The sequence below is a fragment of the Dreissena polymorpha genome, chromosome 6, assembly GCF_020536995.1.
Source record: "Dreissena polymorpha isolate Duluth1 chromosome 6, UMN_Dpol_1.0, whole genome shotgun sequence".
NCBI lineage: Eukaryota > Metazoa > Mollusca > Bivalvia > Myida > Dreissenidae > Dreissena > Dreissena polymorpha.
Genome location: NC_068360.1, coordinates 97,482,014 through 97,502,260, shown reverse-complemented (window position 1 = coordinate 97,502,260; position 20,247 = coordinate 97,482,014). Strand labels below are relative to the sequence as shown.

Here is a 20,247-nt window from a genome sequence, read left to right as displayed (position 1 = left end):
TAAATTGAAATCGTTAGAATAAAACATTTCCCACGAAGAAACTGATTGAACTAAATGTAAAATTTTGGTCAAGGGCGTATATAATTTTATGAATATAATATGAGTTGTTCACCAAGTGTGTCCATTCTTCAAGGTTGTACGATTAAGTCTTCAGCCACGTTTCGTTTTCCTTGATTTGGTCGAAGTTAATTTGCAGAATATAAAACAAACATTGCACCGTGTAGACCTTATCCACTACAATCAACGTCACTGCATTTTATTCAGTGATAGTATGGTCATCTAGAGTTTTTTGAAAATGGCTTAATACATTTGGCATATCATATTTAATAGGTATGTATCATACACATGTTCAAAACATTGACGGGACATATGTGTACGGTCACAGAGTCTGGATACGCACAGTCTAAATGTGGCTGATAGCGCAGAGCAAGCGTGTTCATTTCAAACAGTCATATCTACGTTTCAAATCTGCATCACAGATTAACTGCTCAGTTGCCTGTCTGACTTTTTAAGCCAGTTCTCGTTTGCGCCTTCATAGAAGAATCATGCTACGTGTCGGTGCGGTGTTTTTGTTGCTTTTGGTGGTGTCCCGGGGCGCCTCTCTTGAGCCCAGATACAGGTCCGAGTTCACCTACGCTGAACAGCTTCTGGAGAAGATGATCCGAATGGAGGCAGAAATGGACAAGTGGGAGACACGGGTGAATGAGCAATTCGGACAGCTGACGAGCTTACGGGAACACATTGACCATATGACGAAGACCGAGGATTCGCGTCTGAAGCTCATACAGGAGGCGTTTGTGGAATCCCGTAACAACATAACGGCACTGCAGTCGCGAACTGATGGCCTAGAACAGCAGCTCAAAGAGAAAATGAAAAAAGGTGAGTTTCATTTGCAACATATTATCAGATATTGCTCATTAGTCTAGACCATTTTTGTAATACATGTATATGATATTTTCAAGTATTTGACTTTGCACACTGTAATAAACATTTAATACTCCTAAGAAACTATTCACATGCAAAATATGCAGAGTAACCATTTATTTGAGATTTTTAAATTGAAACGTTCAAATTTCTGGGATGTCTGGGCTTGGCATATTTGATGATCTTTGCGGTATTAAATGCAATACATATGTTCGATTACACCGGTAATACATGCGACGAAAGCGACACTTTTTATGGGGGTGGGCATTAAATGTCAAGACTGCGAAATTATTGCTCCTTACAATACATGGAAAATATTAATATTTATATTAACACAATGTATCGACAAATTTTCTTTTCTTTTATTTCTTAATTAAATATTCGATAATAGATATAGGCGGTTATTATGGTTCACACTTCAAAATGCTCACGTCATACGCACGAGACCTTAAATATCTATATATCATCACCATAAGCATCATCATCATTATTTGCTCGAGAACATTGAGGCAGGCAGAGTTCAATGAAAAGTCCATGGATGCTCCTTTTTAAATGTTTGTCAAGTCGCAATTTGTATATGAAGGTCACCAATTCCTAACACAGATTTCAAAAAAAACGAAAGCTTTAATAGCAATCTTGATTCTAAACCAGAAGGGACATGTGTCTAATATTTAGTGTATAAAATCGTTTGTGGTCCTCGCACGGCACTGAGGTTTGGAATTGGTCGTATAACATAATATACTAAGCCTATAATACATTTGAGTATATAATAAACATACACTGGTATTAAAATAGGCCACTTTGTGCTAACTGTATATGTTTATAGTTAAAATGTAAACAAATCCTTCTACAGTAAGGTCTAGAAGTGTATTGTTGTGCATGGAACATAGTATGGTGGTCCTCTACCATGTTTGACCCAACAATAACCTTATTGTTGAACATACACAAAGTGAAACACGATGTGTTGTGCACCCGCACGTCATACACCCAGAAATACAATGCATCCTTCATGTATGACAAAGAACCAACTGTCAAACAGTGAGACACAAAACAAATGTACTGAAAGAAACACACGTACACAACAAGCACACTTATGACACATGAATACCACTGTGGCAACCACCTAAAAGTGGTCAATGTCATTTGTTGTTTAAACAGGTTTTAAGGATCTCTTAACCTCGCATATGGCCTAGAGCTGTATGCATGGTGAAATGAAACAAACAATTATCAGGTACACCACCTATTTTATGAAAATCCTTGAGAGATATAGCAATATATTGTTTAATTATCAAATCGTCGTCATGCATTTCCAGGAATAAGCCGAAAGTGTGGTTGTTAACAGGAAAATTGGTCATTGGTCCTTTGTTAGATGTGTATGTAAGCATTAAGCTTTTAAAATTGTCCCGTCCTATGAGTTGCTAGTTTCGTATGTATGTTGAAAGTAAAATTTTAAATAAAATATCTTCTTAAATTGTAATGCAGATCAATTATGTATGTTTTATGTAGCGTAATTGATGATCTTTTACTATAAAGTTTCCAATCAATACGCTTGGGTTACAATTTTCCTCCCACTACGGGTAATGTGTTTCATTACAAGATAACCTTCAACTAAAATGCATATTTTATTTGATATGTGTAATACAATAAGTGCTGTAACATTTTTTGCCTTAAGGCGATGGCTTAAAAATATTTGTCAAAAAATGGAGGTAGATTATATTGCTTATATATAGACTTTAGAAAGGCATTCGATAAAATAAACCACAATGTAATGTTTCAAGCACTTACCAAAAAGGGAATTAAAGGTAAATTCATTGACGTATTAAAACTATGTATAGCTCTCTCCTTTCCTGCGTAAAAGTCCATAATACAACCGACACTAATTCTGCGGCGAAGTATGGAACCAGTTGTCAAATTACTATATCAGAGTTTTTTCAATGTAATATTGGTACCCGTCAGGGAGACAAGACCAGTTCCACCATATTTGCTCTATTTATATATGAATTATCAGTTATGCTACGTGAAACGTGTGGGTCTGGAATTTTTATTTCAAATGAAATACCTGACATTTTATGTCTCATGTTTGCAGACGATATTGCAAGCTGTGCGGAAACGGCCTTTAAACTTCAACAACAGTTAAACGTTGTTGATCAATTATGCATTAATACGGGAATGGAGATTAATTTAGATAAAACTGAATTTATTGTTTTTAGAAATGGCCGACCTTTAAGAAATTACGAGCGCTGGACATATCGGGGTACGAAATTAAATACCACTTCCGCTTATAAATACATGGGATTATTGTTTACACCCAAATTATCGTGGAACGCGGCGCAAGAAAAACTAAGTGCACAAGCTCAAAAAGCAATATTCTCAATTTATAGTTATAAAGAGACTTTTGGAAACTGCCCTATTAAAGAACTCTTTTTACTTTTTGATAGCATGGTAAAGCCAATATTGTGTTATGGCTCACAGATATGGGGATATGAATATGTAAATGCCATTGAAACTGTCCAAAATAAATTTTGTAAACGCATTTTGCATGTAAGGAAAAATACTAATACATTTATCGCCCTTGGCGAATGTGGCCGACTACCCTTATCTGTTACATATTTTTTTAATTGCATTAAATATTGGTGTAAACGTTTAATGATGCCTAATAACATATTGCCTAAACAATGCTATACTATGTTAATATCAATAGATAACGCCGGGCGTACTTGCTGGGCAACACATGTAAAATCTTTAATATTTAGATATGGTTTGGGATTCGTCTGGATCTCTCAGGATATTGGCAGCGTAGACTTATTAGTGTGTAATTTTCGTCAGCGTATAATTGATTGCGTCACACAAAATTGGCACAGTGACATAAACAATGCATCTAGAGGTTACCATTATAAGAATTATAAATCTCTACTTAACACCGAAATATATTTGCGGATGGAAATTCCCCTATATATCAGATAGCCTTTGCCAAGTTTAGATGCTCCAATCACAAATTAACTATTGAAATTGGTAGGAAGTTGCATCTTGAATATAATTTGAGAATTTGTAATTTTTGTTATATCGAGAAACATTTATCTTAGCAGTTGCATCTTGAATATAATTTGAGAATTTGTAATTTTTGATTTATCGAGAAACATGTATCTATTATTGATTGTGAATACCATGGGTTTGTTCAATGTAGTAAATACGACGTTGTCCGTAGAGAATTTATATATAACTGGTATATGAGTGGAAACTCTGTACATGATTGTTACAATCTGATGAGCAAAACAGATAATGACACACTATTGAAATTGTGTTTGTATGTGTATCATCTTTTGAACAAAATTGAAAAGCTGATATATTTTTAAAGTATCAATAACACAACGTAATATGTTGACATATTTACGTATTAAGATGATGTATATAATCTTTTGAACAAAATTGAATAAGCTGATATATTTTTAATGTAACATTAACACTATGTAATATGTTGACATATTTTAGTATTAAGATGATGTGTTCGCAGCTAAAAACATGTGTTATATTTCATATCAAATACTGTGTATTTTGAGCCAACGGCCTTTATTTACTTAATAAACTGAGTTGAGTTGAGTTGAAAAATTAATGATAGTACTCTAAAACATCGTGCATCTATTGGCACAATTTGCTTTATAACTTAGCCCGATACTTATTTTCCCTCTTCAATGAAAACTCATATTCTTATATGACAATAATTTAACCTTTTTAGCACTACCTGTTCAGGTTAATATAATACATTGGGCTCTTATGTAAGCGTATAAGGGCATTTCGCACTCTTGTTCATTATTGTTTAAAGTATATACATTAAAATGTTATATTGAATGTAACATTCACTTGATGATTACCGACCCTGTGTGCATATAAGAAACAAACATAACTAACGAAATGCGATAACATACACATGAGCAGTAGGTATGAAACACAATCAAACAGAAACGCCGAACAATACGTTTTGTATTATGTTATTTACAACTGAATAGTGTTTACCAAGTGCAGAGTCAAAGAGTGGAAAGGCATTTGAGCACTTACCTTAAATAACCGACTTGCGGGCATTAATACAAACTTATCTCTTGGAGTTTAAATAGTGTCTTGTACAATATCGCTAGTGAAAATAGAAACAAACATGTAGACCAAATGCAGCAGATGTGACCGCAGCAAAACAGATACATTATGTTAATCTGTTGTTGGCACGGACAGCTGACACTGAGTGTATACATGTTGTTCATCAACTCGTATAATATACTATATATTCCATAATTAATGTCCCTGTCTTAACAATCGAAGCAATGACTCAAGCCGATACATGCCAAATATTATGCTGCGTTTACACCATGTTCTGCTGCGTTTACACCATGTTGCCGGCGACCACGGCAGTCCCGTTTGTCCGAAACGTATCGCGCCGTGTGGCTTTTGCAATTTTTGACCTTAAATCCAAGGTTTGGTAGGTTGTGCTTAATTTCCTCACGGTTTATCAAGGTATCCGTGACGTGCCGTCGAAGCGAAAACGCGGCCCTTCGACGGTGCGCTAAGTTTTCATCCACGGTCTGCCACGGATGTATAAATGTTGCTTCAAGGTACGATGCGTTCTGTTAAGTTCCCGCACGTTTTTTGCGTTTGTCATGCAGGTCTGATACGTTGTACACGTTTGCCATTCATTTGTCACGTTCTGTCAAGGTACCGTGCGGATCAAACGTGGACATCCGAGAGGTTTCGGGCACGATTGTGCTCCCGGTATAAAAGAAAACTCTCAAGCAACAGTATTTATTATAACAAAATAATTCCAGTGACATGGATGTGAACGACGAGGATGATTTTATGTTTGCCTGCTTATTTGCAGCATTAATAAAATCTTTGCGTCGTAAAGAGCTGAAAGAAGCAAAAAAGTCCGGGAAAAGACGAAAAAGGAGGCCAAGGTCCCTGTGGGTTCGTCCATGGCTATCGGAAGCTAGAATGCCGCAGCAGGGACACTTTGATGCATTTCTTACCAGGGAACTCCGCAACAAAGATATCAACACCTTTCAGAATTATCTGAGGATGCCCCCAGAACTATTCGACGAGATCCTTGAACGGATATCTCAAGTCATCTCAAGACAAGATACGAAGTATCGCTCCTCACTTACACCTGGATTGAAACTGGCACTGACTCTGAGGCATTTGGTGGAAGGCAAGTACTTTCAGGTTGTTCCTCTACTTGAACGTCGTTTGCAGCACGGGGGGTAGCCTTTGTTCGGCGCTTTCTTGGTGGCATGTTTGCTCATCGAGTGTTCAGACTGAAATGAATGTTTCCTGAGAAGCACGGCTTTTATATACTCAGTTTCAGACCGCGCGAATCGTTTCAGACCGTACAACAACTCAACTGGCCGTAACGCATCTGCCTGCAAAACGCAACACACCGTAACGGGTCGGATTAAACACGTAGCAAAACGGCTATCAATTATCCTAGCTTGCCGTAGTTATCTTGACAAAGCGTAACAAAACGTAACACAACGTGAAAGAAACTTAACATGTCGGGGAATGAAAAGGATTCCCGTCAGAGTACGGACACTTTTCGGGTTCTGTTACGGTCTGCTACGTACTGTCACGTTGTGTTGCGTTTAACAAGTTCTATCACGTTTCTCATTTCCGCCGTGACAGTTTAAAATTTTGGCACGGCAACCACGGCAACCCCGTTGTGTAACGTTTGGCTATTTCGTTCCCCTACGTTGCCTCACGTTCATCCCGTTTCCTCCATGGTGGCCCGAAACGTGATTGCCGTGGTCGCCGGGAACATGGTGTAAACGCCGTGGTTGCCGTGCCCAAATTTTAAACTGTCAAAACATTTGCCACGGCAGTCACGGCAGTCAGCTCTTTACAACGCAAAGATTGTATTATTGCTGCAAATAAGCAGGCAAACATAAAATCATCCTCGTCGTTCACATCCATGTCACTGGAACTATTTTGTTATAATAAATACTGTTGCCTGAGAGTTTTCTTTTATACCGGGAGCACAATCGTGCCCAAAACCTCTCGGATGTCCACGTTTGATCCGCACGGTACCTTGACAGAACGTGACAAATGAATGGCAAACGTGTACAACGTATCAGACCTGCATGACAAACGCAAACAACGTGCGGGAACTTAACAGAACGCATCGTACCTTGAAGCAACATTTATACATCCGTGGCAGACCGTGGATGAAAACTTAGCGCACCGTCGAAGGGCCGCGTTTTCGCTTCGACGGCACGTCACGGATACCTTGATAAACCGTGAGGAAACTAAGCACAACATACCAAACCTTGGATTTAAGGTCAAAAATTGCAAAAGCCACACGGCGCGATACGTTTCAGACAAACGGGACTGCCGTGGTCGCCGGGAACATGGTGTAAACGCAGCATTAGTTTATTTTTTTTTGATGATGTTGTTTAACGTAAAGACACGATTCTTGCAAGATAATTCGGTGATGAAACTTGACACGTCTGTTCAGAATGACGCTGATAAAAGTGACTATTTTTTAATAAAAGTTTCTTGTCAGAATTGCAAACAACTAGTGTTAGACAGACAAACGATCTTCCATAAATAAAAAGTATTATCCTTGTGTCAACAACCACATTGAACAAACTGCTGGAGGCCGGCAATAACGTTTTGGGTTTTCACAAAATAGCATGTTGCATGATACGATTCTCAAACTGAGCGTCTTTTTTACAACTGTATGTAATTTCCGTTTGGCCTAGGGCAGAAACTCTATTTCGCAACTCATTTCATAGATCCAAATTAGATCCAAAATAAATAGTAAATTTCCGACTTCGCGTGTCGTAAAGTCCGGTTTCTTTAATTGGCATAATGTTTTAAAAGTATATTTCCGTCTTCGTTTGTCGTGAAGTCTACTCCCTTAAATGGCATAAGTCAACCAATAGCCTCGCGTAATGTATTACTGATCATTAAGTCTAAGCGTACTTTCCCGGGATGAGGGGCTGGGGCATTCTCATTGTTTACCTATAGCTTTGTAAGATTATGTTTCGAATGCCGATATCAAACCGATCTGGCGATCTTGCCGCGAGAAACAAGTGAAAAAAACTATTTATCAGCAATGAATTGTTGTGTCAGTACTTACATGCACTTATCAAACATGCCATTGGGAGTACACCTCCGCTCTCCCTTCATTTGATATCTAAGTAAAGTTGCCATTGTATTTCTGAATAATTGTTACAGCCATCTCTGAAGATGCGTTTGATTGTATAGCAAAAGCACTACAGCCTTTCATTTGTTGTTTCAGATGATTGATCATTAATGGCATTATGCGTAAGTTTTCAAAACGTAAGTGTAGTCACAAATACTCTATGAAACTTAAATTGTTTATTGTGTAATACATGTGGACACTGCAGAGAATTTTTGTATTTGTTTTATTTTTAATTAAACTTGTTGCAAACTTGTGAAGCGCTTAGATAGATATTTGATTCTTGAAATGATCAAATTATTTACACATTATTTATATAATTTGAGTCAAAACGTTGGAAAATGACGAGATACGTTATATAATAAACTTAGAATATTTAAACTGAGTTAATTTGATGATATTTATTGTTTAATCCTTAGTATAAACATTTTGTTTGGTGTCATAATGGAAGTAGCAGTAATCTGTTGACTAAATTATATGTACAGAGGCTACTTTCATAAATGCATACTTATAAATCTTCCCCAAGCACATTCGAGCACAGAAACAATACCCGAAATATACCTCATTTAATTGTTTCTCCTTCCCTATATGTAATTATAAATAATATTAGTTCAAACCGAAATCTAATGAAAGTTTAAACGAACTAACCAAATTGAAGTCTATGTAAATTATGATTGGATAATGGATGAGTGTTTTTTAATGTGAGATATGTGTATAGCATCACAGTAGAATTGTTTATAACAATGTATGTTACACTGTTTACAAACCCAGTCATTTCGATATGTATATAAACGTTTACACCCTTCAAGACATTTTGAGCACTTTGCTGATTTAATAGGCAAGGCAGTAGGTTGTATTTTATGCATTACACGCCCAATAAACTTTTCGGACTTCATTGTAATTAAGTGAGGCTCTTTTAGGGACAATGTTTTGACGACGAAAATTCGGTAACCAGTGCAACATTTGGTCAAATTACCATTTATGCGCAGTTTGTCACTTCCGATTGAAATAACTTCAAGGCCTTTGGATGTTGAAGCGCTTGTGATCAGTCCTTCGTCGACAGAGAGGATGATATTTGAACACACCCGTGTAGTGTTTTCACATCTAGTCTATCTTGATTGTCTTTCCTGTCTTTTGTGACTTGTGATCGCCAAGCAGGTCGCGTTTCCGAAGAAACACTAATGGCGGGTCACCGTCTTTGTTGACTTATTTGTTTGTACATGCCCATGATACTTCCAGTTCAGTTTTCACACTAATTTTCCACACTTGGATCTACTATATTTACACAATTCCTTTCCGATACAAAACCTGTGATAATTTGCTTTCAAAACCCTGTTTGTATGTAGTCTTAAACCATTTAAATGTTCGATTTGTACGAAGCGCAAAATGTACGCAGCCTTGGCTTGTGCCGGTTACACTCCACTCCAATATGAAAACGTAATTTAACGAAAGACCGATACTAAAATCAGAACAGAACCGGACGAAGATTTGCATTCTTTTCAAAACAAAAACTATATCTCAAAGCATAATCAAATAAGATATATAAGCGATAATGAAGATTTTAAGGTAGCGCTCCTGTAATGATTTACCGCGATTTCTTCAATGATCGGAGAGCCTTTTTACCTGATCACTTATGGATATCTAATTTAAGCAGGTACTTTTGTTAAGTTGTTGTGGCGAGGGGTTGAGGCGATAGACAAGATATATTTTCGGATATTCCCGCGCAAGTTCGAGTCCTGCCGACAACGCATACATTTTGCGACGCGTTTTATTTCTGTTTTAACGTAATTTGAATACAGAAAACATATTAGCAATGTTTATTGTTAAATATGTTGCACTTTTTATGTAAATTCTTCAATGTTTAAATCTAAGGAGAGAGAACTTGCTTCTTTCGTTTCAATCCTGTTCTGCTTATATTGTGTAAGATCTGTATATATTGTGCTTGCCATAACAAATAATTATGTTTAATTATGTTTAAACCAATTTTTTAAATAAAAAAAACGTTACGGCTAAATTGGGTGATTTACTGCTGAAAATACGAAACATGCATGTTGCAGTTCTATTTTTATTTAAAAAAGTAAACGGTAAATCTCTCTTTTTCTTGGTATTTTTGCTGTTTATAGTGTATCTATACAAACTAAGTTCAAAATATTACTTAAATGATACGATTTTGAATTGTATGACACTTTGTTTTTAACAAACCCAATTTCTACTTGGCTGAAACCACTTATATTTGGCGCTCTTCCATAGATAACAAGTTATACAAAATAAATGCCTGATAAAAAACACTTATGTCATCTTGTTTAAACTTTAAACACTGCATGCCCATATTTGGAAATTTGGATTAATTATGGAACTTTCATATGCCCTAGGGGTGCAAATAAACTGGACAAAAGCCGTGCATAGGGGTTGTTTTGAAAAAAAATCAGTATATTATTTTTAAAAAGCATAGAAAGCCTACCTTAAAATGTGCATGTAGTTCAGTTAAATGATGCTGAACAGAAAATAATACATTAGATTATATTTGAAAAGGTGCCCATTATGGATGCGCTTCCTTAAATCAAACGACAACGTAATGCAATATACCAGATTTTGCTTCTGACTGTAGAAAAAACGCCGCAGGGCTCTTAAAGCGAGATTACGATTTTGTCAAATATTAAAAAAGTATAAAAAATGTGTAAAAAACGTTTTATATATCTCAATAAAATTGAAATAAAAGTTCAGAAGAACCTGTGTCGAAAAATGCGAAATAAGCCAGATATTTATTTATGAAAAAGAAAATGTCTGTACAGGCGAATTCGACAGTATGTATATCATGCATGTACGATGTGAATCTAAATTTAGTTTAACGGTTCATTTTTAATTCCTGCTACGATATATATTCATACGACACACGAACACTAACTCTGTTCTTAATAAAAAGGCTAATGCTTCGGTTATTGTAGGAAAATATGTACGAAATATCTTCGTCACAATCAGCTCGGGGCGCTTATTTGTCTTTGCTGCACTGTATGAAATTCGTCTTCAATGTATAAATGTTCTGGCCTATTTTGTGTTTTTGTTACATATTTTATCAATATATTACAATTTAATTTTACACACATAAAAATCGTATAATCTCGCTTTAAACGTAATATCATGAGTGCTCATGGTTTAAATATATCTCATAGTTTGACTTGCATTAAAACAATACGGTGTAAATGTTATTATACATTGATGCCGTCTGTAGACGATGATATATTTCAACATTATTATTTATCTTATCTACCAATTGTATATGATTTGATTTCACAATATATATTGATGTAAGTAATCTTGTGGATGTATATAAATCTATTCAAACACTGTTTACATCACATTTACATATATACCATTTTCACTATTACAATTACTATGTTTCTTTGAGGAAAACATGAACGTACATTAATTCCATTGACGCGGATTTTGCAATTGCGGTCGATCTGTAATAATCCTATATGGACTGAGTTGGGCCAAACGGCATGCAGTATACTTATACAAAGCAGAATTGTAATCATTTGATGTTAAGATGTTGTAATGTGATCGACAACACGAGCGGTGCCCTGCATACACAACGTACGTGGCGTTTTGTGTCGGTAGGATATAAATTCACGCGATAAGTAACTTATACTTATCTTTAACACACATTGTTTTGACCGTGTTATCAAAGAATGAACGGTTATTGAAACCATGAATTAATTGCACAATTTGCCCGTTTATTTTCGTTATTATAGGCCTGACAACATATTAATACTAAAGCAAGTTTCGTTGTAAACGCATGTATATTCTATTGTTTATTGGGACATAAACTATGTACTGATGAGTTGCATATTTTTTAGATATAAAACATCTAAAATAGTTAACCATAATGGTTAACCATTTCCCTAAGTGAATGCCAAATAATTAAATTGTAGTATCATTGCAGCTAGTATGTCGCCATTACTGATATATAACTAACATTTTAAATAATGAAATAATGTGCAGTGTTTGATGTCGTTCGTATTTTATTTAAAAGGTATACATTAATCTGACAAGGAAACCGGTACACACGGCGAATGTACACAGCAACAAGAATGCTAATTTCATTGTTTGAATAATACAAATGAAATATACTGTCCCTGTCTTTATGTAAACAAAAAAAACAGTTATATTGAAGCTTAGTAAACCAGTTAATACAAACACACGATACATGGATCATATCAAATAACCACAGGAATGTAAGTACTTGTCAGATTATATGTACAAAATATATAGAATAGATCAGTGAAAAGTGTTTATGCTAAATTATATTACGGCAAAATATGTTTCAATAGTGTTACACGAAATATACCGATTGCTGCGGAGCACTTATTTGATAATTTAGTAAGTATATTTGTACCGTGCGCATTATGAGTTATGCTATATTATTGGCTGATTGGACATTGAATGTTACCCGTCATAAACCGTCTGATACGATTCGTATCATACGGTTTCGAATCATACGGTTTAACGTAGGATAGGGTCCAAAAGTCTTAAAAGCGTATTATACGGTTTAAAGCGTATCATACGGTTTATAAACCCTCTGGTACGATTCTAACTAAACCGTCTGATACGAATACGACTTTTGGACCTATCCGTATCCCATACCAAAACCGTCAAATACGATTCTAGCTAAACCGTCTGATACGATGGTTTGATACACATACGACTTTTGAACTCATCCGTATCCCGTAATTATTCAATGTCTAATCAGCCAATTTATAGATTAATATGGCATACGGATAGGTCAAAAAGTCGGATGTGTATCATACCATCGTATCAGACGGTTTAACTAGAACCGTATCAGCGGCTTTGGGATCATAAACCGTCTGATACTATCGTATCAGACGGTTTTGACTCATGGCCCAATTGTAAGCTTAACTGTTTGTTGCGAAACCGTATGATACGATTCGTATCAGACGGTGTACAATTCGTATCATACGGTTTAGCGTAAACCGTATCATACGGTTTACACTGAATGCATCTTTTTAAGATCTGATTGGCTGATTGGACATTGAATATTACCCTTCATAAACCGTCTGATACGATTCCTATCATACGGTTTCGAATCATACGGTTTAACGTACGAACCGGTACAAAAGTTTTAAAAGCTTATCATACGGTTTAAAGCGTATCATACGGTTTATAAACCGTGTGATACGGTTCTAACTTAACCGTCTGATACGAATACGACCTTTGGACATTTCCGTATCCCATAAATAATACCCGTTATAAACCGTCAGATACGATTCGTATCAATACGGTTTCGAATCTTACGGTTTAACGTACGAACCGGTCCAACAGTTTTAAAAGCGTATCATACGGTTTAGAGCGTATCATTCGGTTTATAAACCGTATGATACGGTTCTAACTGAACTAAGGGATACGGATAGGTCCAAAAGTCGTATGTGTATCATACCATCGTATCAGACGGTTTAGCTAGAATCGTATCAGAGGTTTTTGGGGTAATAAACCGTCTGATACGATCGTATCAGACGGTTTAGCTAGAATCGTATCAGAGGTTTTTGGGGTAATAAACCGTCTGATACGATCGTATCAGACGGTTTTGACTTTTGGACCGATTGTACGCTTAACTGTTTGATGCGAAACCGTATGATACGATTCGTATCAGACGGTTTAAGATTTATATCATACGATTTAGCGTTAACCGTATCATACGGTATACACTGAATAAATCTATTTTTAGATCTTATTGGCTGATTGGACATTGAATATTACCCGGCATAAACCGTCTGATACTATTCGTATCATATGGTTTTGAATCATACGGTATAACGTACGATACGGTCCAAAAGTCTTAAAAGCGTATCATACGGTTTTAAGCGTATCATACGGTTTATAAACCGTATGATACGGTTCTAACTAAACCGTCTGATACGAATATGACTTTTGGACCTATCCGTATCCCATACATTCTAAATCGTTTGATACGAATACGACTTTTGGACCTATCCGTACACCATAGTATAGCTCCTCATGTCTTAACAATTCTGCCTTTCATGGCTTGCGATCGCAAAGCAATGTCGCGTTCCCAAAGAAATACTAATAGCGGGCCGCCATCTTTGTTTACATTTTAAGTTGTACTTTACCATGATGTTTTCATTTTAGTTTTCAAACCAATTTTCCACACTTGGATCTACTTTAATTACACAATTACGTCTCATTACAAAACTTAAGATAATTTACTGTAAAAAGCGTGTATTTATGTTTAAAAAAGCTAGCTTTTAAGCATTTAAATATTCGATTTTTACGGAGCGCAAAATGCACGCAGCCTTGGCTTGTGCCGGTTACACTCCACTCCAATATTATAACTTAATCTTATGAAAGAATGATACTAAAGCAATAACAGAACCGGACGAAGATTTGTATTCTTTTCGAAACGAACAACATATCTGAAAGCAAAACAAATGAGATAGTTAAGCGATAATGAAGATATTTAAAAAAATGACAACGTAATGCGAAACATAAGAATTTACTTCTAACTGACCTTTAAAAAGCCGGCCGTCTCTTAATATAGATAGCGTGGTAACTCAACATCATTTGTGCACATGATTTAAATTTATCTAATTGTTGACCTGTATTTAGATAATGAAGGTGTATATGTCAACATTGTTTCCGTGTGGAGACGAAGATGGATTTCAACATTCTTATTTATCTTCATTATCAGTTGTATATGCTCTGATACCACAATTTAAGTTGATGTAAGTAATCGTGTGAATGTATATTAACCTACTCAAACACTGTTTGCATCACATATACATAAATAAAATCTTAACTTTTGAATTTATTATGTTTCGTTTAGGAAAACATTAATTCCATTAACGCGGATTTTGCTATTGCGGTCGAGCTGTAATAATCCTATCTGGACTGAATTAGGCCAATCGGAATGCAGTATACTAATACATAGCAGATGTGGAATCATTGGATGTTAAGATGCTGTAATGTGATCGACAACACGAGCGATGCCCTGCATACACAACATTTGTGGCGTGTTGTATCTTTAGGATATACATTCACGCGAGAAGTAACTAATACTTATCTTAAGCACACCTTTTTTCACCGTGTTATCAAAGAATGAACGGTTATTGAAAACATGACTTAATTGCAAAATCTGCCGGTTTATTTTCGTTATAATAGGCATGACAACATATTAGTACTAAAGCAAGTTTCGTTGTTTGCTGAATGATAATCACAAAAACATTTTTTTTTGTTATAACGTGTCCCGTAAAGCGCACTTAATGTAGGCACATGTTTTATCACAGACAATAAGCATTACTTTAGAATTACACAATAAGTTTAGATACCCTTCAATTGATTTAAAGTTACAAGTAACGAGTTCATCCATGACATTCGTGATCTTGACGTGCATGTTTCGCAATACTGACTAACCACGTCATGCGTTTTTTTTTTTCGGATTGGTAATTTAAAAAAAAATCGGCGTATTATAAATAAGTGTTTCAGATTTACGGCATAAAAATAGCAACGCAATGCTTACTAACTATAAACGTACATTCAAGTTTAATTAAAGTGTTTACAACCAATATATGAAATGTTGAAACATGTCCATGTTGAAATCAACTTTGACCACTTTTGCATTTTAAGATACTTTACATGAATCCGTAGTTCACTTTTTCGCGTCGTGTTATTTTTTATCTAAATACGTAATCTGCAACAATTTGAACGAAATGACCACCTCGTTATCGCCAAAGTATTTCAAACCATTAACGAGACACAACCAAAATGTGGAACAATCGTGTGTTTATTGCTGTGTTTGTCTGTTTGTCCGGTAATTCATTTTGTTTAGATTTAATTCTATTAATTATTCAACACGACGTTTAAATGTACATATATTGCGACCAACTTAGCTATTTATTTGTTCAAAACAATTTGAGCCATAGTGTGTACATGTTAACCATTCGCAAACAACGTTAATTATAAACCTCATTCGAATAGGTTGTGCTTCGTTTTATACGACGTGCAAAGATGGATGGCTTCCGTTTAGGGGCTCCTGCTACCTATTCCATGTCGAAGCAATGACGTTCGCATCAGCTGAGGTAAATATCATATTCGTATTCAATATCAACAATTTACACTCTCGATTTTAAGTCAGTATTTACAATACATGACTATAACGCTAACAAGAACTCTCAAAATATATGCTTAGTAATTTTAGAAAAACAATAATAACCGCCTGGAAATCAAATTGAACGGTATTTTTCAATTAGCATAAATATTATGAGACTTACTATTTTATTAAAGCATCATCTAATTTATATTATATCAATTACAGCAATACTGTCGACAACACGAAAACAGTCATCTTGTCCACATAGACGATGCCATAGAGAATAGTTTTTTGAAAGACCGAATGGGCCTGTTCAAAGGTTACAGTAGTAAACGCATGCATATGCTATTGTTTATTGATGATGTGGTAGAAAATCAAGACATACTATGTACTGATGAGTTGCATATGTATTGGGTATTGAGAAAAAAACATCAAAAAAAAGTTAATCATAATGGTTAACCATTTCCCTAAGTGTATGCCAAATTATTTAATTGTAGTGTCATTGCAGCTAGCATGTCGCCATGACTGATATATTACTAACATTTCAAATAATGTGCAGACTTTGATGTCGTTCGTATTTTATTTAAAAGGTATACAGTAATCTGACAAGGAAACCGGTACACATGACGAACGTGCACAGCAACGTTGATGCTCATTTCATTGTGTGAATAATACAATTGAAATATACTGTCCTTGTCTTTAAGTAAACAAGATAATCATGTATATTGAAGCTTAGTGAACCAGTTAATAAAGTCTCGTTTACAAACACATGATACATGGATCATTTTAAATAACCACAGGAATGTAAGTACTTGTCAGACTATATGTACAAAATATATTGATTATATCATAAAAGTGTTTTGCTGTATTATATTATGGCAAAATATGTTTCAATAGTGTTATACGAACTATACTGATTGCTTCGGATCACGTATTTGATAATTTAGTATGTATATTTGTACCGTGCGCATTATGAGTTATGCTATATTATCATGTTATTTTGACGTTAATAAGTAACTTGTCGATCAATACATATTTAAACCGCTTAAATCATAGTCATCCGTCTCTTGATTCTTTTTAAACAACAATATTGCTTTGCAAGGCATTAACCAGACAAACATTGTGTTAATTAATGTTAATATTTTAATTTTACTTTAACAAAGTTTGATAAATTGAACACATTGCATGCATTTAAACGAATTCCGCGTTTTACACGTCGAATTACAAAACACATGTTTACAAGAACTGATTACAATTGATTGTTTCGACTCAGTGGAAGAACATGCACAGATATTAAGTGTTAATTGTTTTCTCTTTTTGTCGGAGCTTCAGAAAGTGATGCATTCGATTATTACATTGTTCTAAAAATAAACAATTAATATCTATTCACATATCATACAATAAATAACATTTTTTTGTATTCTTAATTTGGCAATTATCATCGATATATAAAGCAGATAAGTATGAACTTATCCACATATACACATCGATTAAGCAAATAATATTTAGATTATAACATCATCTGAGATATATTTTAAAACTGAAATGTTATAGACCGTGTATAATATATAAACTATGTATTTGCTTTAGGCCATTATTTTCCTTTTTTATGAAGTTTTACAACGATAATTTCGCATTTTGTTAAATAAAAATACGCGGGCTTCATGTTAGAGAAGATCAAACACAATTCACTAAATTTCGCTTGTAGATCGCTATTGGTGGCTCGGATTAAAGGATGAAGATATTGAAGGAGTCTGGAAATGGTTCGACAACGATGAGATTGCAACATTTACAGGTATACATTTTGAATCCTGTCGATGCATTTAAACATAATAATATTGAATTGGATGTTGAGAATGTCGGTAGTATTGTTGAAATGTAGACGCTTATACATTACGCCCAAGAGAACGCATTTATTCTAATATATCAAAAGGGACTATTCAAGTCAAGTTAACTGAAGTAAAGTCAACTTTATTTACATATACATTTGTATAACGAATACAAGCACAAATAAGCTAAATAGACATAATGACCGTACATCAAGATGAAATATGTTACAAGTTTGAGTAGATGAGGCACATTGTGATAAAATTATATCGTATCTAAACATGTTACTGCGTATTTAGCCGATGCCTCTTTTTAATTTATTCTTTTAGGAATGAGTGCGTTTTGTTTTTAAATTGGAAAACAGCAGTGCATGTGCATAACTCTTGATTTTGCGTTCGAATTTTGACAAACGTTTGCAAATGCGTAACTTATAAGTAGTTTTAGCCATGTTGTTTTAAATTACAAATTAAGGCTTCTGTGCGCTTCTACCCCTATATAGCATTTGCGATTTAGAGATAGGTTTTGCAATTGGGTCATTGATTAAATTGTTATTTTCATCTTTTAAAATTAAGCATACAGCTTCTATGCGCAACTTCGCCTTCATTCCGCATTCATTTTTCACAATAATTGTTTAAACATGCTACAGTCAACGTCGTCAAGGTAAAGATACTGCTATTTTCAAGAAGCCATTGCATTTGTTTAACTCCTTTGTTTTGCATGTAATGTTAATGAATGGTTAATTAATAAATAATTCGTGTTGATCATAGTTTGTTGTCGAATAACCTACTGCCGAAAGTTTAAATGCGTAGGGATTAAATCACAAATGCGAAGCACGAGTGATATGAAACCACGCATCTTAACTTCCGACCGTTGATTTTTCGACAACAAACTATAACGTACACGAATTATTTCGCTTCTAAATGTTTTTTACTAAAGATTTATACAATGTATCTAATTTTTTCTTATGTACTATTTGATGTGAGTTTCCGCCAAAAAGAATAACTTTCGGCTGTTCTGTCGATCAGATCTCCGCCGTCAATATCATCCATATTGGATTATTACGTTGGTGGACAATGTCTTGGTATGTTTTTTTTTTAAATATATCCGTTTGCTCTTAACAGACTTCAATCCAGGCGATGGAGGATCCCACAGTTTGGAAGACTGTGCAGCGGCTGAGCCCGGTGCTGATTATCGTTGGGTCGATGTCGGATGCTCTGTCACCGCAGGTGTGCTGTGTAAAACCAGGTACTAGACTCCATCAAACCCAGCATTTTTGAATTATCATTAAGCTATATGAAGTTGTGGGTTTTGTTTACAGATTTGATAGGTTTCTTTGCACGTATCAATTAAATACCTAAAAGGTACCAACAACCGTTCAGTGAGTTCATCTGATCCCTGCGTTGAACATTGCTATATAAATACATACGGTAAAACACATTATAATTATTGCATATCATCTATACTATATATTTTCTAGTTTCTATTTTATCGTAGAGGACACGAAGAGGCATCAGTGATTGGATGATGAGCGACATGTACTGAAACACACAGTCATTAGACTTAAAACACTGAATTGCTGCCTTTGTATTTGTTTTGACATGTATTTCGAACGAAAAACGAATACGCAGTTTGTGTTTGTGCTTTTCTATTTCTGCTACAATCACCATTCATTCCATAGTTACTCATGCTAAGCACGCATTTAATATGAGTATACATTTGAAAACAAAGAAACACGTTAGTAAGTAAATCTGATTGAACCAAGCTCATTTTATACATAAAAAACGTATTATGAAGAAGCTTCTACGCATCAGGCTTCGCTTTTTTGTGTGTTTGGTGTTGCTTGTGCATAAGACTGCCATGTAAAATAAATCAAAATTTACATAGTGGTACACTCGCACAATAAACTACACGCTTAAGCAATTAGATTTAGTCAAATAGTACCGTTGTAGCCTGCATTTTGCTATGTTTGTTCGAATGCGTCAGCAGCTTGTCCAGACTGCTCTTAAATCGTTTACAAAAAAATAAAAAAAAATGCTTTGAAATATAAAAATGGTGTACCGCGAATAATGGTGAAACCTTATGCAAATATCAAAAGACCTTATACATGTACATGTGGGGCTCAACGTTGAATCTACAGCTTATAAAAGGTTTGATTTATTTTAAAATATATGCAGAACATGATCATCGTTTAGAGACG

General features: G+C 35.1%; 1 protein-coding gene across 1 annotated transcript; it reads left to right on the top strand.

The window, feature by feature from the left end:
- Positions 1–456: 456 nt before the first annotated feature.
- On the top strand, positions 457–19,680 carry LOC127835297 (hepatic lectin-like). Its single transcript, XM_052361646.1, has 6 exons — positions 457–879; positions 16,112–16,212; positions 16,449–16,542; positions 17,932–18,018; positions 19,172–19,295; positions 19,545–19,680. Exons 1-6 carry the CDS (start codon positions 546–548, stop codon positions 19,573–19,575), a joined length of 771 nt encoding a protein of 256 aa, XP_052217606.1. The 5' UTR covers positions 457–545; the 3' UTR covers positions 19,576–19,680.
- Positions 19,681–20,247: the final 567 nt, after the last annotated feature.